The 23,123-nt window shown below is 36.7% G+C and overlaps 1 protein-coding gene across 1 annotated transcript in view; it reads right to left on the bottom strand.

Annotated features, from left to right (window-relative positions):
- Positions 1-23,123, bottom strand: part of LOC122815740 (CD209 antigen-like protein B) — a 1,006,265-nt gene that overhangs the window by 204,971 nt on the left and 778,171 nt on the right. Inside the window, exon 6 of the mRNA XM_044088497.1 lies at positions 9,062-9,171. Within this exon, the coding sequence (XP_043944432.1) occupies positions 9,062-9,171 (110 nt within the window). The remainder of the gene's footprint in view (positions 1-9,061; positions 9,172-23,123) is intronic.

Genomic DNA, 23,123 nt, shown 5'->3' on the forward strand with positions numbered 1-23,123 from the left:
TATTACATTGAGAGTCAGGAATTTTTTAAGCTACCTCTCTCTATGAAGGACATGGGTGTCGAGCCCAGAGAAAATTTCCTGTTGCCATCCACTGGTTAAGGTCACACTTAAACTGGGTAATAGACAAACTCAGCTTCACAAGGATGGGAAGCCTGTTCCATAGATGGGGCAGTCTCTGGGACACATATCTGCCTCTCTAGCATGTTCTGTTTAAGTTACAGACAAAATTCATGTCCTTAGACCTTACATTTCTAGTACTCTTTGATCTACATATATGTAGGAGATTCATAAGTGTTGAGACTGTGAATTCCTTGGAAACCAGGTATGGATCACCCCTCAGCAATCTACAGGAGACTGAGTAGAGGGAAAGGGCTTTACAGTATTCTGTGTAAGGCAGGTTTGTTATGCCTTGTATTGTTTTTGTAAGGAAACTCTGACGTTGGTCTAGTTGCTGTGTATGTCTGATCAAGTATATACCTAAGGGAGCACTGTACTCTGATTGGTCTGATAAGGGTGGAGTACAATGGGATAATAACATCTTTGTCATACAATTAACTATTACAGCCATTGGTCATAATTTGGGTTTAATTGAATGACATCTATAATGTTACTTAAATGAGTACCTGTACAACTGAACAGTTTACTGTCATCTGTACTCAGCAGTACAATCATACAATGCAAGACCAGCTTTAGCAACTGTTGGGCCCAATTTGGACCACTTTGGTGGGGCCCTTCATCTGGCTCCCTATCAAACACACCATCCTACTCCACTTGCTTTTTGAACATAAGACTATTTCAGATTACATAGCAAGAAAGTTGCTGTGTATTAAAATAAAGCAATATGTTTATTTATTCACCTATATTTTGTCAAAAGATATAATAGAACAGAATTAAACTACTAGACTCTTGGATTAGCATTCCCCCACCAACACGATACAACATCTCTTGTAGATAGTCCCACTCTCAGGATCTACTTAACTTACTCAGGCACATAATAAGGGATCAGTTTGACAGGCCACTAAGGTCCTATGTCAAAATGGTGTGTCACTAGATAGGTGCACCATGCCTTACCAATACACATGTTCTTAAACTCCAGTAGTACTAACTGTACCTCCTGAACCTGAGTAGAAGACAGCAACACATAGTCTCCTTGTTCTCCACACATTTTTTTATGGTATTGTATTTTATTTTATTTTTTTCTGCTTTTTTGCCTCTCTTATTTTTCATCTTCCCTTCATTTGACTCATGCCTTACTCTCATTCACATTTCATGCCCAACAATCATACATACTGGATAGTGTACATTATTTTCTCCATGGTGACATTATATTATACGGTGTTATGACAGTGTACAGGTGCTCTTCTTACCTATTTTATTACTTGTTTCACTGACTGAATTCTTGTACCACACCTACTTAATAGTGTTCATTTATGCTATGTACCTTCCTGACTTACACTTTTCCATGCTTACTCTTATGTTACCACTATTGCATTTAAGTTTACTAAAATGTTTTGTTTTTTCCTTGGAGGGTGACCACAGTGGTGCATTTGTTAGCATTGCCACCTCACAGCAAGAGGGTCTCCAGTTTAATCCTCGGCTGGGGTGCCATCTGTGTGGAGACTGCATGTCCTCCCTGTGGTCGCGTGGGTTTCCTCTGGGTGCTCCAGTTTTCTCCCACATCCCAAAGACATGCTGTAGGTGGATTAGACACTTTAAATTGGGCCTAGGTGTGAGTGCATGCATGTGTGTGCCTTCTGTGGAAGGTTGGGCGCTGGGCTGGTAACTTGACACTGTAAAACTCCACTGCCAGTCATGAGCGGACAGGTGATCTGCTGTGGCAACCCCTAACCAGGAAAAGCCAAAAGAAGATAGTTTTTTTCCTTTGTTTTCTGCAAAGTGAATATTTTTATGTATCCACCTCTGCCTTCCACCACTCAGCATATACACTTAATATTTCTTGTCTGGGATCATTCTGTTCTCATCTGTGACTGCAAAAAGCTTTTTTCTACCATACTTCTGAACTTGTAGCATTCTTTCACATGTCTTAGTGATCGGACGTTACCTCTCATCAAAGTATCTTCATTTTTAATGCTTACTAGTGTTGGTTTTCATGCCGTCTGAGACTAACTGTTTCACTGTTATTCCTTGTAACTTTATTCACTAACAACCATTCAAAAAACCCATATCAGCAAGACAAGCAAAATAAAACAGTATCTCTCTCTATCAGTGTTCAAAATAAGCCTGATCTTATCTTCTTATACATAACTGCAGTGGTACACAAAACCCAATGGTTAATAACCACTTTTGGACTGACAACACTGTTGACTCCTTTGCAACAGCAATTGACTGCTAAGGGAGAGTGATCAGCTAACAGTGTGAACCATAGAGGAGGCATGAAGCTGCAATTACTAATAATACTGGACTCGACACTAGTGCGGTGCATTATGGGAAATGCTGTCTGCTCCACTGACAAGGCTGTAACTCTGTAACTACTATGGAAACAAGACTACCCAAGGAAAAATGCCTTTTGAGTTCTGCTGTAGTGTCTCTTAGGCAAATCACTGGATCAAGGGAGGTATAATGATGCTGTCATAGCCTAATGTGGGGCCCTCTGTGGGAGCGGGGGCATATTAGGCCAAATTGGCTCAAATGGCACAAGTCCAGCCCTAATAAAGTGCATACCCAGCCTATCGGAGTGTAGGCAAATCTTAGTTTACTACTGTATGTATAATTGATGTGTGCAACACATCACTGTTTGCTGCTTGCAGGATATGAACACTGACCATGTCTGCTTGGCATGCGAGACTGCATTTTCAGCCTTTCCACCATTCAACAATGCCATGCATTACATGGGGATGTCACTTGTCAGGCATGTGTGCACCTCTGCACATGTTTATAATGAGACAAAGTGCAATGCTGTCAAATCGATCTACATGTGGATCAGGTGTTCAAATTAGGATTATAAGGTCTTCGGTGGCAGCTTCATTTTGTGCTTTTACCACAGCATTTTGTGTACCATTCCAGCAAATAATGGTCACTCCACTGAGGTATCCATTTTATGTGGACTGTGCTGTTTTATAGGCTATGCTCTGTTATCCAAGCCACACTGTGTTTGCCAGTCTAAGACTATGCCATTTAACCATATTTATTTATTTATTTATTTGCCAGAATTGTACAACTGAGCAAAAGCCCATTTTCACTGGAGACCCAGGGAGAAAAGCTCCAACAGATACAAACAATACATCAAAGAGGATTGTTATACATGGTGTACAACAATTTACAATAGTAAAATATAACATTATAATATGCTATGTAATTATGCAAAAATATATAAAGAACACTGGCAAACATGAGCAAATGATTGCATGTAGGAAATAAAGTATAGACGAAAGAGAAAAAAAAACAAAGGTTCAGATAGCAAAAAAGTAGTACAGGATAACTATACTGGATATAAGAAGGAACAGTGGAACAAAAAAAATAATGGAGTTGAATGGGATAGGAAAAACAGTGGGGTGATTTACAATTGATGTTTGCAGACATAATAAGTAGCCTAATGTTATTTATTTCATGTACAAGATCATATCCAGTTCAACTGTAGATAAGCCTTCAGTTTGTGGACAAATTTAGTTTGGTAGAAATTGTTTCTGAGGTCTGAAAGTATGGATTTCCATGTTTTACCAACAAAGAGAACAGAAAGTTTCTATGATGTTCATATGATTTGGGCATATTTATTATATTAAGATTTTATGTTCTGTGTAGCCTAGAGGTAATGCCTTTACTAATGATAGTGGAAAGTGTTGGATATTTATTAGGTTTGCAAGGTACGTTATGCATGGTTTTTAGTTAGTTAAATGTTAAAATATGCTTCAATTCAAGCTAGATTAGCAAACATAAAGCTATACACCGATGAGTTTTTATGGGTATGTCAGCAGGAAATTTTGCAATTTTATTAAGTTTGCGCAGACAGGTTTTGGAAATGTTGATTAATATAGTGTAAAAGTAGTGGTGTGTTGGGAGAGGTAATGCCTGTCAGTGTGCTGTCCAAATTCATTTAGGTATGTTTTAGTTTTACAAAAGAAGCCTATTTGTTTGTGTGTTTTGGAAATGATGTAGTCCATGCATTTGCCAAAATGCAGGAAGTGATGTAGTGTATGTGTTTGTTAAGATGTGTCTTGTGAACAATAACTCCAAGTAGTTTTGTCTGGTTGAGGTATTCCATTTTTATTTCTAGATTGGGAGACAACAGGAATGTTGCCTGATACAAATAAAATTAGGTTTATTTTACTGGCAATTAGTCACATTTAGAAACTAGAAAGCCATTGTTGTAAATGATTAAACATGTGACCAAGATGTAGTTGATAAGTGATAGAACAGATAATGTTGGGTCATCTGTGTACTGTAATAAAATGATACTGGGGATTGTAGTGGACGTATCCTTAATAAGGATGAAGTCAGAGTATATGTGTGACTATGTAATGCACTGATATTCATTAGAGAAGTAGTTGTTTTACCATTGAAGGTGTTATTGCTGAGTTCCTTTCTGGCTAACCTGTTGAGGAAGATGGAATGGGATACAGTGTAAAGGGCCTTTGAGAACTCTATGGAGATAGAAGCAGTGATAAGGCCTTCATTTTTGTGATGACTGATGGCATTGTAAAAGGACAGTAAGGCTATTTCTGTGCTGCAACCAAGGCAAAATCCACATTGAGTGGATGATAACAGGTTTTTGATAGTAGATGGTGTGACACTTGTTTATAAATACACTTCCCAAGTATTTTTGAAAGGGGGTAGTGTACTGCACTGTTCTGTAACTGGATAGATTGTTGTGTGTGCCCCCTTTACAGGGTGGTGCATTATAGGGTTCTTTCCTGATGTGAGGTCCATACAATCCATTAATTGATCTATTAATTAAAATATGTACAGGGTAGGTTATGACTTCTAAGGCAGTCTGAAGATATTTCTAGGAGAAGGTTGCTACTCACATGTCCCATAATATCCTAATCCAATATCCCCATGTACTGTCATAAATATTCACTCTGATTTTACAATGTCATTGCTTTGATAATTAAATGTTCTCTTTGTAGGATATGCCACACAGACTACTGTACATGCTAATGCTGCTGCTGATTTTGTCCTGCTGTTTTTCTCACTATCATCATCTCAGATTTTTTATTTGACAATTGCTGTTCCATTTCTCCCTATTTTCATTAATTTCTTTTGCAGTTTCAGTTGTGGAAAAGACTGTGGAATACCAGTATCCTCATTAGTGTCCTCCCCCATCCTGTACCTGTCTGACAATATCCTGCACCTGCTTCACAGCCACCTGTTGGGTCCCCAGCTGTCTTTGGGCCTGTGCTTCTGCAGGGTGACACAGGCCACACTTTTGAGGGCAACCAGGAGTGCTCACTGATGGCCTGTGGTGCTGCTTCTCCAGTGGAGGTTGTATTGTCCTCACTGATGAGTGACACTGCGAGGCTCTGGGTCAGCTGGTAGGAGGTGTATATGCTCTTGCAAAAGCTGGTGAACTTGTAGATGAACACTTCCCTTAAAGCACAGATGCATAGCTGCATGACACTGACAACCAGGCCAGTACTGCCTGCACCCAGCCATGACCTCAGCCACGGAAGTTAATGACTTCTTGCAGCTTGGCAGACAATCGTCACTACACCCTATGCCCCATCATGGTGTCCCTCTTCCTTCTGTGTCTCTGTAACTCCTTATTTGCTTTGCAATCTTGGCCATCACCATTTGCCCTCCCTCTGTGTTTGCATGCATCTCTCCTTTGTGTCTAGCATTTTTGTGCCAGCACCTCCCCATCAGTCTTTTATATGAGCTATATGCTTGCGAGCTTGCCTTGCTAATTTCTCATTCATTCCAGTTTCCACCTTTTTAACCTTCTTCTTTACCTTATAAAAACAGCACCTTCCTACAAATAAAAATGGACATTCTTTCTGGCCTTTATCCTTGCTATTGTCCTTTTTGGTAGACCTCTGATTGCTCCTCTTTATATCTTATTTTGCTATTTATATTATGTGCTTATAAGGCACTGTGACATATACCCTTTGTATGGACTGTCAGGTGTGCTCAGTTGCATGGGAGCAATGCTTTAAAGCATGTAGAGATTCCTACTGAGACATGCATGCCTACTCGATGCTACTGCTGTACCTAGGTCAAGTGACCTCACCTATGTCATAGCACAGCTACTGGTGACCTCATTTAGGAATGTTTTAATTATGCTTCCCTGTCTCTGACCGGGCTTCAATTTATTGATTGTTTTTTGCATAAATGTTCCCCATGGGGCTGCATCATAGGAGGTTACTAGGCTAATGACCATGGGGCCCTTACAAGCCTAGCCAAGTTTTACCCTTATTCCCAAGATCAGCACCTTTTTATGCTTATTTCCATGATCAGCACCTATCACCTCTGTCCAAGAGGACATAGGTGGAACCCCTGGGATGAATTTATGGTTACCTATCCAATCATCCAGATTGCGTTTGAAGAGGGCCAGTGAGGTGCTCTGCTTGACATGAAGCAGGAATCTGTTTCAAAAGTGTGGCAACCTCTGGCAGACAAATCTATCCCTCCAGCAGGTTCTATTAATGTCACATACCAGGTTAAGACCATTAGAACTAGTAACCTGTGTACCATTTGACTTACAGATATGCAAAATTTCCAGTAAAGCAGGATCAAAGATCACCTTATATGTGCAAGGCAGGGATCACCTCTGAGTAGTCTGTATGAAACAGAATAAAGTGACAGTGATTTCAGATGAGCCTCATAGGACAGATGCTGAAGATCTTGAATTTTCCTTGTGAGGAACCTTTGTGTACTCTCCACTTGTTGCAGGTGATTGGAAAGGTACATACCAAAAGGGGCATTGTACTCAATTATTGGCCTGATGAGGAAATAGTACAGGAAGGTTATAACTTTTTTTTTTCTGGAGGCAATACCCTTACTTATGAGATGCACAATATAAAATGTGCTTTTTACAACTGTGGAGACATGGTAATCAAAGATAATGTTGCTGTCAACTGTGGTGCCCAAGTCTCTTACCACTGTGTGCATATTTAGGATGTTGTTATTAATGTGGTAGTTAGCAGGAACATCACTCTTACTGAAAGGGATGATAATACGTTTTTGCATTGAGCTTAAGGCCATGACTTTGGCACCAGTCATTTGTTTGTGTGAGAACCTTTTATAGGATGTTGACATCATTTGGAGATTCTATGACCGCTCCCAGTTTGCAGTCATCAGCAAACTTTGTCAGCCACAGACCTTTAGCTTTAGCTTGCACTTCAGAGAAATAGATTCCAAACAGTAGAGGTCCCAGGACAGATCCCTGTGGAAAACCACTGGTTACAGCTGTTGAAGGTGGATTACCCTATTTTGACTATATGGGTTCTATCAGTGAGCCAGTTAGTGACTCATGTAATGACATATGGGTTTATACCTAGCTGGGTGAGTTTGTCAATGATGCCTGAGTGGGGGATAGTGTCAAAAGCCTTGGCTAAGCCTAAGCAGACTGTATACACAGATCTCCCCTCGTTCAGGGCCTTTGTGACTGTCTCAAAGTCCACCAGGCTTAACAGATATAATCTCCCTTTGACAAATCCAGATTGAGTATAGTCAAGTGTTTGGAGGTTACCAATGTTTTTGTTGCTAAGGTCCACGATGATTCTCTCCATGGCCTTGCAGATAAGACTAGCCAGACTAATAGGTCAATAGTTCCCGGGGTCAGTGGAAGCACCACCTTTGTGCAAAGGGATAAAGGTGGCCTTTTTCTATTCAGCTGGGACAAAGCCAGTGCTTAGACTATGATTGAAATGAGTACCCAATGGCATTGCTAATTCTTGTTTGAGCCCATGTATGACACAGCCTGGGATCTTGTCATATCCCATGGATGCTGTATTTTTGACTTCAGGCAGGACATTCATGACCTGCTCTTTAAAGATACAGGGTAGAGGACTGATGGTAGTGATGTCTTGGGGTAAGTGCGGCAGGGAAAGTGGAGTGAAGTTTTTACAGAACCTGTCAGCTAACAGATTAGCAATGTCTATAGGTATCATTAACTACTAGTTTGGGACAAATCTGAGCCTTTCCTTTTTGGTTACAGATGTAACTAAAGAATGTCTTGTGGTTGTCCTTAGTTGAAGAACTAATTTGAATTTGTAGTTAACTTTGGAGGATTTCACAAGGAGTCTTATTTGCTTGTTTAAGCTGAGGAGGCAGTGTTTCCAGCTTGGAGCTCGCTCCCTCTTACTCTTAGACAGCAGTTTCACACAAGCTTGAGAGAACTACTAATCACCGTGCAGCCATGTTACTATTTTTTCTGAATACACCCTCCATGTTTGAAATAGTGTTTGTTTTACTTTGAGGATATTGATAAATATAACAGCTTTACTGAATTTAACTCTCCAAAGCCACATATTCTGACTCATGGTTGAAATAATCACATTACCCTCTGTTATGAATAGTCTGGAATGTAAATGCATGCCTAATCCTTGCTTATCATCTACTCACACATCCTTTATAGTTGAGCTGTAGGGTATTCTATACCAGTACTACAGGCTATATATATTTTTTTTACTTATAAGTCATCTGATTACAAAATTACAGCAAAAATAAATTCCAAACAATAAACATTCAGGATATCAATCAAATAGATTTATATTTATGTCCATAACTCCTGTTTCACTTTTCTCTAATACTGATTCATTTCCGGGTTTAAAAATGGATGTGTAAGAAAAACACTTCTGGAGATTTACTCTACTGACTGGCAATTAGGTAAACTGTGTGTGTACAAATGCCTTGCAAAGTTATTACAATTCATAACACTAAAAAGGTATTATTTCAATAAGAATTCTATTGACAGAATTTTAAATCTAAGCATTATCAAACTGAAAATCTTATAAACATTTGTGATCTATATTTCAAATTCCTCTTACTTATCGCTATTACAGAAAAGGAATTTCTTGTGTAAGTGAAAATACCAAAAGGAATTCCTTTACTGAAGATATTTTATTGTGACTGTTGCTCAATTATGGAAATGTATAAAACATACTTTGCTACATGTTGATAGCTTGTTCCATCCACCCATTGCCATGTCCCTTCTTGTTGTTGATCTGTCAAGCCAATCCAAATATGAGAAGTAACCATGTTGACAAACACATCCTGTTAAAAAATATATATATATTCCTTAAGTTCTTTCCTCAGTATTTTTGAATATCATATTTATAGAAATCAATGCAATCTTGTAGTCCAACATGCATCCAATAACAGTAGTGTTGAAAATTAATGCTATATGAAATTGTATCTACGGGTGTTACCTTAAAGGTTTATGAAAGCTATCTTTTAGATATTTTGATGAGAAAATCAGTTTTATACAACGGTTAGGTCTTCATTGGATGTTGTTCTAATGATGCAAGCAAGCTCCCCTTTCAATGAAATTTATGAATACATGACTCATCCCTCAAGAACTTACATTATGCATGTGAAAGCTGATAGGCTTTGAACTCAGACCTTTTTATTTGCAATTCCATACCTTAACAATTTTGCTAGACTACTTCATATTCGTTGCATGAAATCATTTACTGTTAAGGCTTGTCCAGTTAGTAATAAACATGCTTGGCCTAACAACATAAATTGCAGTTCTTTCCACATTGATTTTTAGAGGGCTATAAAGTTTCTAGCATGTTTCATCCAGTCCAAAAAAGGAAAATCAAGCACAATGTCCGGATCCAAACAAAACAATTTAATAAAGTGCTTTTTGTCCATACTATCATTGAACTTCATCAGATAAAAGAACTATAATTTCCAACACATTTAAATGTCCCTCGTTAGAGGTCACATGACATTCACCTTAAAACATTTAAAGTGCAATGCTCAAAATAACCAACATAATAAGAACAATATAAAAGGACATAATGTCAACCAAAAATATCATGTTATAAAACATATAGACAGCAGTTTAGCAAAATTCTACATCTCCCTATCATAAATAATACACCTTTTTAAAATGTATTCTTACAATCCCCTTAATAAATACATTATCAACATATATTAACCAGGGCTTAAATAAAGGCTTCCCTATATACATGTGCTCTATCTTATCAAATTCCTCAATTTTAATAAACACATTATTGAGCACATATCATTAAGCCCAGGATAAGTATAAGCATTTAAAAAGGTCTGCCACACTAATTCTAATCTTTTCAATAACAATGGATTAGGTTCACCCCTTGGATCTTGTAATACCAGGTCTATCACTCGAAACTTAAAATTGTGTTCCAGGTACATAGCAATATGTTTAGCCAAAGCATTATCCAACTTTTGTTTACTAATACTGTACAGGTGTTCATATATCCTATCCCTTAATATACTCTCAGTTTTGCCGATATAAAAAGATGGGCATAACTGGCATTTGGCTACATATACAACCATCCACGAATTATAGTTATAGTTCATTCTACTAGTTATCTTATAGTTATTAATAAGTATATTAAGGCCCAATTCCATATGTCTACAGTAAGGACAATTACCACACTGCCCCATACCAGGATTCTTTACAAGGGGTCTATTATTTCCTTCAAGTAGACTTTTTAAATCTGTGCCTTTCCTTAATATAAATTAAGGAATGTTGCCTAACTGTTGTTAAATCTGTATCCTCAGTAAGGATGTTCCAATTTTTATAAACAATATCCCTAACATACTTAAAATCTATAGTATATGTCATAAAGAACCCAGGCTATATTTTTGGGTGTCCTCACTTATAAACACTGAAAAATTACTATCCAATCTTTGTGTATTTAAAGAAATATCAGTTATTCTAGATCCCTTAAGTATTGGGGTATAAAAACCATTTTGCCTTTTCTCTTTAACCTCACCTATTAATTCATCTAGCAAGGGTACCAGGTAAGCTCATTTCAAAAACATTTCCTTAAGGTAAGCACATTCGTTGTTCAAATCATAATCTGTGGACACCATTCATGCAGCTCGTACTAGTTGCCCTTTAATTACTGATCTCTTTTGATAATTGGGATGGGCACTAGTATAATGTAGGGAGGTGTTGGAATAAGTCGCCTTCCTAAATATTTTAGCTTCCATTCTACTTTCATGTGTGTTTTTATAGAGTTGCACGTCCAAATAAGAAATTTCGTGTTCATGAAAAGTATGTGTAAATTGTAAAAAAAACTAATTGTGGAATTAAAATATTGAACTAAATCTTTGGCTACAACTTCATTATTGTCAATTAACATGAAGATATCATCCAGGTATTGTGTAAATAATGTAATTTGTTATTAATTTCCTGGATTTTAAAGATGTATGTATGTTCCCAATGGGGCATCACCAAATTGACATAACTAGAGCAACATGGTGAGCCCATAACTACACCCCTAGTTTGTAAATAATCATTTTTATTAAACACAATAAAGTTATTAGATAGAATGATATCCAGTATCCCTAACCAGTACCTCTTCTACAAGGGAAATTTAGGCATTTGGGGCCCCTTTTATCCTCAACCTAATGCTAACCCACTCAATACCTTGGTCATTGGGAATAGAAGTGCAGAGATCCTTGACATGCACTGTGAGAAAATTGTGTTGCATATTAAACTCCAAGTGGTTTAATTTATCAAGTAAAGTCCAAGAATCCCTATAAATCTGATCTTCAGACACTACATATTTTTTCAATATTGTGTTGACTACTTTGGCACATGCATAAGTGTCCAAATTTCTCCCATCTACTATAGGTCTAAGTGGTGAGTTTTGAATGTTCTTGTGCATTTTAGGGGCCCCAAACATTACCATGTCGTAGGTGTCAATATTTGCATGTAATTATAAATCTTTGCATCTATTTTCCCTTTAATGTATAAATCATTTATATATATTTTGATATGCTGGTTAGCTACATTTAACTCATGCAAAGAAACTTCTACATAAGAGTCTATATTTAAAATCTGCTGCACTCTGTTATCATAATCGTCAGAGTTAATGAAAACCAGTTCCCCACACTAATCAGGTTTCATGACTCTGACTTTAGCTGACCTTAAAACATTTAACAGATCCCATTCGGTCTTATTCAAGTTAAAATTTTCATGTGAACTTCTCTGTTTATTAGAATGCAACATTCTAAAATCCAATTCACACACACGTTCAAATGTGTGCAACAAATTATGTAATGGGGGATTATGTAATCTAAGGATCCTAAAGTGTTTGTCTTCTAAATTCCTTGGATCTAAAAAGGCATGCTGATTTAATTTCCTCACAAACAATTTTAAGTCAAAAATACATTTAGCTATGTTCATTCTTCATGGGGGAATGAACGTGAGCCCTTTAGGCAAAATGTCCACCAACTCTTTAGAGACTTCAAATGATGAATAATTGTAAATAAAAAAGTCATCATCAGCATTTTTACTATCACACAGTTACTTTCCAAATGTACGGCATTATTTACCTCCATTTGTTGCTCTTTCTGCACTGGTTTTGATAGTGACATGGTTTCCCCTTCGTAAAACCCTGCCTGGAGGATGTAGTATTATGCCGTGATTTACTGTTGGATTGGTTATTATTGTTTGCTCTTTCATTGTCATTCAGTTGCTGATTTTTAATACGTTCACTTCTTCCTATAACTTCTTCTCCATTACAGCTGGTGTTACTAGTAGATGGAACTACCTCTATAATCGTGTTCATGTTAACAGTCCATACCTCAGTGACGTCATGGGTGCCCCTATTTGGGCTAGATTCATAATTGGTTGTTCTTCCTCTAGCATTCCACACTTGTCAGGTGGAGGGGCATGGAAAGGCAGTCCCGCTGAGATATTGTAAACAATCTCTTTCTAACTTTCTTGCCTTGGTGGATACTATGAAAAATATAACTGTAGTCGTATTTATATCTATCAAAATCCAAAGGGATTAAGGACATGGCAATATCCTATGGGCTTGATATCTGACTCTCAGTTCCACCTTGATTTAATTAAAATGTGTAATCGTCAGGGTTTGGAGCTGTTGGACTTGATGTGCAAGCATTATAATGTAATGGCAGATGAATTAGTGGATGTGATTTCTGTTTTGGATACTCAAATTAAAACTCATGTGGATTTTGATAGATATAAATATGACTACTGTAAATTACAGTGCTGAATTTCAAAATACTGAATTTTAAGCCATAGCTGTGATGTGTGTTTCCTTCATGTGTGACTTGCTTGTGATAAAAAAAAAATATTGTAACTTACAGTACTGAATTTCAAAATACTGAATTTTTAGCCATAGATGTGATATGTGTTTCCCTTCATGTGTGACTTGCTTGTGATAAAAAAAAAATATTACTGCAACTTAAAGTGATGACTGCCAGAATACCAGTAGTAGCATAGAAAGTAGTGTTGAGGTTTTTCTAAATGTGGATATTCTCTACATTTTTATGGGAATCATCTAAAGTAATATGGCAGATGTTTCATGCATAGTACTGTAAGGTAAGTAAAAGGTATATGTCCTTTTCCCCACTGTAGTGCGATCCTGGAGTTAGTATATATAGTTGGGGGGTTGGGGGGCTTTGGCCCCCTCCTAGTTTGGTTTTATATTGTCCAGTTTCAGTGAAGAGGGTAAGTAAGTAGTTTTTAAGTTTTGGAAAGAATAAGTCTGTATAGCTATGGCTTTAAATTCAGTATTTTGAAATTCAGCATTGTAAGCTTTCAGTATAATGAGACTCAGTCAAATGAGTTTTTAGTATTTTGAAAATTAGGTTTGTGGTCTCAGTCAAATGACATTCAGTATTTTGAGTTTTCAGTCATGTGAAGTAGATCCTTTATGTATATGTATATGTATATATATATATATATATATATATATATATATATATATATATATATATATATATATATATATATATATATATATATATATATATATATATATATATATATATATATATATATATATATATATATATATATACACACACACAGACAGGCACACACACACACATATATATATATGTGTGTGTATATATGTATATATCTATATATATATATATATATATATATATATATATATATATATATATATATATATGGGTCTACTTTACATGCTCGAACTTTCAAATGTTCGACTTTCATATGTCCGAGACCATATGATCGAACATCTAAAACTTCGAACATGTAAACCCCCCCCCGCTATTTAAATATACCAACTCCGAGATCGCACCACAATGCGGAAAATGAAAATCTTCCCACTCCGTGCTATATGGAGATCTCCATTCAGACTGTTCAAACTTTTAAAAGTTTGATCATATGGTCTCGGTCATATGAAAGTCAAGGTTTTAAAAGTTTGATCATCTGAAGGGGACCCATATATAAATACATAGATGTAGATATAGATATAGCTGAACGTGTGTGTGTGTCTCTATATATATATATATATATATATATATATATATATATATATATATATATATATATATATATATATATATATATATATATATATATATATATATACTGTATACATGTATTGGAGAGATTCAATATACCCTACATGGTCCATTAAGACTGTTAGCACACTGTTTTGGATTCAGGAAGCATCTCTACATGGTGTGTAGAGCTGAGTAACCACAGTAAACACTTTGGCATGCTAATTACAGCATGGCAAGCTGAACTGTATGCTAATCAACCAATCCAAGATGAAGGAACTATTCAGCAAGCTATAAAGCAACTGCATAAACTCAGTGCTGTTTTGTCTTGCAAATTCCAAAACCTGTTGGAATACAGCCACAAAAAAGAGTCTACAGAGAAAGAATGTTAGTGGCTGCTGTTGCTTTAATCCATGTGTTTGTGCAACAGGCTGAAGTCTATGTTACTGCTGCTAATAGACCACAGCCAAGAAGGAGAAGAGTTTTCAGACCCTGGTTAACTTATCACAATCTGTGTGAGGTGGAAATTGTAGAGTGCTACAGGGTAGACAGATACACACTACAGGAACTCTGCAACCTCTTTCATCCTCAACTCAGACCCAGGGCAAACTGAGGGGAACCAATACCAGTGCAGACAAAGTTATGTGTATCCCTTACAATCTTAGCTACAGGAACCTTTCAGAGGACAACAGGGGACATGTTGTGAATTTTACAAGCATCAGCATTCAAGATCCCCCATAAATTTCTGAATGAAATGCTCCAGCATTCCAGTGACCACATATATTTTCCCTGTACAAGTGAGGATTAGGCCACAAATATACAGGAGTTCTACCCTGTACCAGACTACTCCGAAGTACTGGGTGCTATAGACTAGGCACAAATAGAAAGCAAGACACCACCCGGGGAACAGGGAAGGGTCTGCGTAAAGAGAAAGGGTTGCCACTCCATAAACTGCCAAGTGATGTGTAATGTTAAGAGAATCATCTTGAATGTGTGTGCTGGCAACCCAGACAGTTACCATGACTAACGCATCTGACACACCTCACAAATGTATCCGATGTTCACTAGGGGTGATATCCCACAAGGTAATTTACTGGGGAATGCAGGTTTTGCACTGGAACCTTGTCTGCTGACACCCATCAGAAATGCAACCACACACGTTGGAGAGTGTCATAATGAGGGCACAGTCTCAAACAAGAAATATTATAGAACATGTGTTTGGGCTGCTGAAGTCATGGTTCAGGTATCTAGATACATATGGGTGAGCCCTGCAGTATAACCCACATACATGTACTGAACACTTCACCATCTGTGCCATGCTTCACAACATCATCCTAAGGTTCAACAAGGGGAAAGGGCACATATTCCACCACCAATGACAAGGTCACCACAGCTACATGCAGGTGAGGAGTCACAGGGGGATCCAGCAGCTGCTGTGGGTTTAGGCTTTGGCTAAGAAGCAATGCATAGCACACTCACTCACCACCTAAGGGGCTGTAGCCTTCATTCTACACACATACATATAGTAACATTGATGCCAGGCAATGCTTACAAACTTTACCTATGCCAATAATGTCTGTGTATTCCTAGAATCAGACAGACTCAGCCCTGAACTAAAACTGTAGTAACTACTGGAGTTACAAGGTAAATGTTGAACCTGGAGTGTTAAATCAAAATTGTGTAATAATACAAATGAATGGCATATTATTGCATGTCACTACTTGGTAATTAAGTAAGTAAAATGTGGGTGATTTGTACAGCAATGACTTTAACATGACAGCAGAAACTTATGTGAATGCATGTGTCCTCTATCAAGTAATAGGCCTCAACCTCAAACATTCACACATTCATTCTTTTTAAAAGTACTGATGGTCAATGAATGTCCACAGTTTGGACTCATACTTTTATACTGGAAACAGTTCAGTTTCAGACTTCATAACTCTTAGAAGATTCTTAAAAATACTGATCCAAAAAGCTGTTTTGATTAATGAGCAATATCCTTGTCTTCTCTGACCTGAAACATGCAGTCTGTAAGGCATTCTGTATCATTGTCCTTAAAATGTGTGAGGATACTAAATGGCAATAATATATATTTGTCAGAAATGAAGGAGAGGTTAAACAGAGCTGCATTTATGCAAACAATAGTCATAAATGGTTGAGTGATCACTCAGTGTACAATATCTAAAATTACTGCATGTACAAACAACTCAAAAGTATACAACTGTCATATGTTTTGTTAATACTGTGGATAATGTTGCATTTGCTTGCATGCAGAATGATTCTCATTCTCTGCTGCAAAGCTGTTTCTGTGCCAAAGAGGGTGTGCCACCCATGCCCTGGCCCAGCAATCAAGGAGTCTCAATCCTTACCACTAACACCAAAGAGGGGCATCTCATATATGAGGAAAGGATAACACACAGTAAAGTGCAATTTCCCTTAACAGCACACAGAGTTCACAATCAGTCTGGGGCTGATCGCTCCCTTGCTCTCCAGGTTACCAATAAAACTCCCCACTGCACAGCTATAGAGTCCAAATCTCAGCCTAGTGAGCAAGCTAAAACCTCTAGCACCCTCTCTGTCCAACCAGTGCTTCATGTCCCTGCCCAAGAAGCTCTCACACACACACACACACACACACACACACACACACACACACACACACACACACACACACACACACACACACACACACACACACTTTCAGATAAGAGTTTATACAACCGCACAGACTCTCCTGGGGAAGGCAGGCACAGGTTTTCCAGCTGTGCCCCTTTCTCCCAGACTATATGATAGTGCCAGCTGCCACCACCCAATAATATTTGTCAGCTGCTCAAAGGCCCTTAAAAGTGTGTCCAATTATTACTGTGCAATATTATTATTATCCAATTGGTAGTATATCCCAGGGCTGAAGCTATTAAAGTGGCTTTGTACAATTTTACCAAAGACATGCAAGTACTCTAAAGAGTTTAAATTATCTTGACAAAAACAACCACAGTTGAAAGGGTGTAAACTATTTAATAATAAATAATAAAAACACAAGAAAATACTTCTTACTACGCAGTGCTAGTCAAGAGTTCAGAGATCACACATAAATACTTAAAATAATTCAGTAGTACAGTTTTGACATCACAGAAAAACACAGTCTAATCTTTCCAGTTTCTAGCTATTTCTAAAGAAAACACAAGTCGAAGATAAGTATAGAGCATGACAGTAAACAGAGATGTACCAGTAATCCACACAGCAACACTCAGCAACACAAATTATTGTTTTAGCGCTTTCAATCACTTTTATTCTGTGACCTTCTTCAGAAAATACTTTCCCGTTATGTTTACTTCCTTTTATATTCTATAACAGGAAATGACATTTTGATGACACCATCAATACATGTTTGACCATATATATAAACCAAATATTTTCTTATTTTAAACAATTTGTATGTTGTTAACTTGATGTTTTTATAAAAATATTATTTAAATACAAATGATTAAATAATTAAATATTGTTATTATCTATATGTTAAAAAACATTTTATGTTAATAGTTTCATTTAATCTGGGGAGTTTGTCTGCCCCTAAGTATAGTTGCCAATATGCTTCTTTACATTCCAGAATGTTATTTAAATCTCCCCCAAAAATAAATTTATCTACATTATCCAATACAAAAAAATTCAAATTTCTTGAATTCTTTGCAGATACTAGAATGTCTAAACAGAGCATTAGTTCTATCACTTTTTTTGATTGCCAAATTGTGCTCATAAATACGCCTTTTCAGGCTCCTTTTAGTCTTACCTATATAATAATGTCTGCATGTCACACAACTTGCTACATATACTATCAGCTCACTATTACAATTAAAATAGTTTTTTGCCCAAAATATTTCATTGAAATGCCCTAAAGTGACAAAGGATGTGTTACTAATAAACCTACACTGTCTGCAATTGTTACAGCTGTAGGTACCTTTTTTGATATAACAAGCTCTAGACAATTTCTTGGAATCTTCATGAAATTCTAACATACTTTTGATGTTCAAGTTTCTTTTGTATGTAAATTTTGGGTTAAAACCCAAGATGTCAACTAATTCTTTGTTTCCCAAAATAATCTTCCAATTTTCTGTTATAACATTCTTAATTTCCCACATTTCATCTACTATAGGTATCGGAAAAGATGTTCTATATTCATCTGAATTTTTATTTTCTATATTAAGAATGTTTTCAGACATTACACGTGCTTCTACTAAGATGTCTGTAGAATGCAAAATAGGCTTAGCTACATTTTTTCTCAAAGGTATGACTTCCTTCTCTATTTTTTTAATCCAATTTTTGTCATAACCTCATTTTTGAAACAATTTTCTCAAGATTTTACCTTCTTCTGTAAAAATTTCATCATTCGATGTTAACCTACTTAACCTTATATACTGTCCTTTGATGACACCCTTTTTCATGTGTGTCGGATGTAGGCTGTCATTGTGTAAATATTGATATGCGAAATAAGGTTTTCTATATATCCTACTTGTGAAGACCTTGCTTTCTGTATTAATTTCTATACTGATGTCTAGGAAATTGACTGTTCTGCCAAATTCTCCAATTTTAAAGTACAGAAATGAAGTGGTAGTGTTCAAACCTTCCACAAACTTTTCAAATTCTGTCTGATCTCCAGACCATAAAAAAATCAAATCATCTATAAACCTGCGATAGATTTTGACTTTTTGAAATTATTGATGATTCTCTAAGTATCTTTACTCCCAATTTGCCATGACAATGTTGGCAAAAGCTGGAGCTACCCTTGCACCCATTGCCACCCCTGAAATTTGTTGATACATTTTTTTGTTGAAAACAAAAAAATTGTTTTCTAACACTAATTCCATGAGGCTGCAACAAGTGTTAATTTCAATTCCTGATAATCTTGAATTTTTATTTAAATACTCTCTCATGTATTCTATCTACCTATTACTTGGTCTATAGATGTATACAAACTCTTGACATCTAAGGTTCCAAAAAATAGTTCTGTTCCATCTATTGTATAATCTCTGAAAATTTCTAATAAATGCCAGGAATCTCTAAGATAATATTTGGACTTCTGGACAATTGGATTCAATATTTTATCCAACCATATAGAAATATTTTCCGTTTTAGACTTTCTTGCTGATATGATAGGTCTGAATGGTATAGTGTCATTTATTACTTGAATTTTTGGAATCCCAAATAATTTTGACATTCTAGGTTCTTCAACTAACATAAATTCGTAACTATTACCATCTAGTTCTCCCTGACTAAACATGTCAAACAAGAAACTACTTATCCTAGTATACTTTGTTTTAACAAAGTCTATACTGACTATTTTATATGTTTCCATATGTAATAAAGATGTTTCCAGATTGTTTTCATAATCTTCCCTATTCATGATGACTATCTTACCCCCCTTGTCTGCTCTCATTATTCTGATACTTCTATCATTGCTTAAACTTTTTAAAGCTTTGAATTCATTCTCAGACAAATTTCTTTCATATGTGTTTGGTTTAATTTTCCTAAACTCATTTTCACAGGAATTTTGAAAAACCTGTAAATTATTCAACAGAGGGGGGTTATATGTACTCGTTTTTTTGATGCTGTTGTTTTCTTTATCATCAGACTGTGCTATATCATGCATGATGTAATTTAAATTCAATTTTCTGAGATATAACCTAAAATCTATCAATAACTTTCCAATATTAAACTTGTTAGAAGGAATAAATGAAAAGCCCTTCTTCAAGACATTTTTGACTTCTTCTGACAATGCAAATTTTGAAACATTCAAAATGTCCACTTCTAAACAATCCATTCCCGGTGGATTTACCACCTTCTCTTGTTCTTGCCCTTCAGCTTGAATTTCTTTTGAGTGGCATTGTACCACTTTGTAGTCCTTTTGTTTGAATTGTTGTTCCTCATAAAAGGACTCTCAGTATTAATGGCAGATGTATTTGCCACTACAGACATCTTAGTAGAAGCATGTGTAATGTCTGAAAACATTCTTAATATAGAAAATAAAAATTCAGATGAATATAGAACATCTTTTCCGATACCTATAGTAGATGAAATGTGGGAAATTAAGAATGTTATAACAGAAAATTAGAAGATTATTTTGGGAAACAAAGAATTAGTTGACATCTTGGGTTTTAACCCAAAATTTACATACAAAAGAAACTTGAACATCAAAAGTATGTTAGAATTTCATGAAGATTCCAAGAAATTGTCTAGAGCTTGTTCTATCAAAAAAGGTACCTAGAGCTGTAACAATTGCAGACAGTGTAGGTTTATTAGTAACACATCCTTTGTCACTTTAGGGCATTTCAATGAAATATTTTGGGCAAAAAACTATTTTAATTGTAATAGTGAGCTGATAGTATATGTAGCAAGTTGTGTGACATGCAGACATTATTATATAGATAAGACTAAAAGGATCCTGAAAAGGCGTATTTATGAGCACAATTTGGCAATCAAAAAAAGTGATAGAACTAATGCTCTGTTTAGACATTCTAGTATCTGCAAAGAATTCAAGAAATTTGAATTTTTTGTATTGGATAATGTAGATAAAGTTATTTTTGGGGGAGATTTAAATAACATTCTGGAATGTAAAGAAGCATATTGGCAACTATACTTAGGGGCAGATAAACTCCCCGGATTAAATGAAACTATTAACATAAAATGTTTTTTAACATATAGATAATAACAATATTTAATTATTTAATCATTTGTATTTAATAATATTTTTATAAAAACATCAAGTTAGCAACATACAAATTGTTTAAAATAAGAAAATATTTGGTTTATATATATGGTCAAACATGTATTGATGGTGTCATCAAAATGTCATTTCCTGTTATAGAATATAAAAGGAAGTAAACATAATGGAAAAGTATTTTCTGAAGAAGGTCACAGAATAAAAGTGATTGAAAGCGCTAAAACAAGAATTTGTGTTGCTGAGTGTTGCTGTGTGGATTACTGGTACATCTCTGTTTTCAGTTTTTTGGTTCAAAGTGTACCATTCGTGGTGCTGTATAGAGCATGACAGTGTTGTGAGTTGATAGTCAAGACAAAAATGCTTAATGCCTTCTGGTTCTCTTTGTTTAAATGGAAATTGCACTTCTGATAAACATTACATCATTCTTACACTTCCCAGGCCACAAAGAAACTGCATCTACATTATTTTACACCTAGGCATAAACCAGAGCAATAAAAATACATTTGCATGTTTAAATCTAGCAATCTAACTTTTGGTTAGAACAATAGAAAGACTGTGCTAGCCCAGATGGAATGACTCTGAATATTTAACTTCAAAGGACAGGCATGAAGTAATTTTAATTTAAAAGGACAGACAAGAAATGCTTGACTTAGCTTTCTTTACAGCAGACGGCAATGTTGCTACATTGTTTTGAGTTCAACATTTCACAGCATATTGTTTTATTTAAGAAAAGAAACCTGTATTTCAACATTTATATTTACAAATAACAGAATTATCTGCACAATTCTATCTGGCTAGACTGGCAGCTTTCACATTTCTCCCAGTCTTCACACCCCCCCCCCTGAGAACTCAAGCTAGTTTTTCAAGTGGCCCTTGAGAAACTCAGCTTGAGAGGGTTAGGTCTATCTGAGTATACCTACCCCATTCCCTGTCTTGAGAGCCCATCTGCATTGGCATTGCTAATCCCACTGCGGTGCGGCACTGACATTTCATATGCTTGCAATCCTATGCTCCATCTTAGCAACTTGGCATTTTGCTTGCTGGCTCTGTTTAACCATATTACAAGGTTGTGATCTGTCATAACAGTGAATTTCCTTCCATACAGATAAGGCTGAAGTTTCTGCAGTGCCCACACTATGGCTATAAATTCCTTTTCTACAGCTGTATAGCATTCCTCCCTGGGTTGGAGCCTACAACTGAGATAAACCACTGGGTGCTCCTCCCCCTCTGAAGAAATCTCGCTAAGTACAGCGCCTTCCCCATGGTTGGAAGTATCCACCTGCACAACAAATTATTTGCTGTAATTTGGACTGGCTAACACAGGGGGTCCTTCCAAAACTTCTTTAAGCTTCTGGAATGCCTGCTCACATGCTGGGGTCCACACTACCTTATCTGGCCTGTTCTTCCTTGTCGGGTCCGTGAGGAGAGCAGCTATGGTACTATAATTGGGGATGAACTATCTGTAGTATCCTGCTGTCCTTAAAAAGGCCCTCACCTGATTTTTAGTAACATGTGCAGGCCATGCCTGAATGGCTTCCACTTTGGCAGGTTCTGGCCTTATCTTACCACTCCCCACTCTATGGTCTAGGTAGACCTCCTCCATACCCCCCTGACATTTGCTCAGCATAATGGTCAACCCTGCCCTCTGTAGTCTGCCCAGCACCTCCCTGACATGCTGAAGATGCTCTGGCCAGGAATGGCTGTAGATGGCAATATCATCTAGGTAAGCAAGGGCAAACTCTCCTGCTCCTGTTAGGATATGATCTACCACCCTCTGGAAAGTTGCCCAAAGGGCATCTTTGTGAACTCATACAAACCAAAAGGAATCACATATGCTGACTTCTCTCTAGCACTGGGAGTTAAGGGCACCTGAAAGTAACCCTTGGTAAGATCAATGGTTGTAAGATGCTTAGCCCCACCCAGCTGCTCTAGGGCCTCATCTGTCCCAGGCATGGGGTAAGCATCTGACTCTGTGTAACTATTTAATATCCTGTAGTCCACACAG

The sequence above is a fragment of the Protopterus annectens genome, chromosome 1.part1, assembly GCF_019279795.1.
Source record: "Protopterus annectens isolate FY-2018-M chromosome 1.part1, PAN1.0, whole genome shotgun sequence".
NCBI classification, from domain to species: domain Eukaryota; kingdom Metazoa; phylum Chordata; order Ceratodontiformes; family Protopteridae; genus Protopterus; species Protopterus annectens.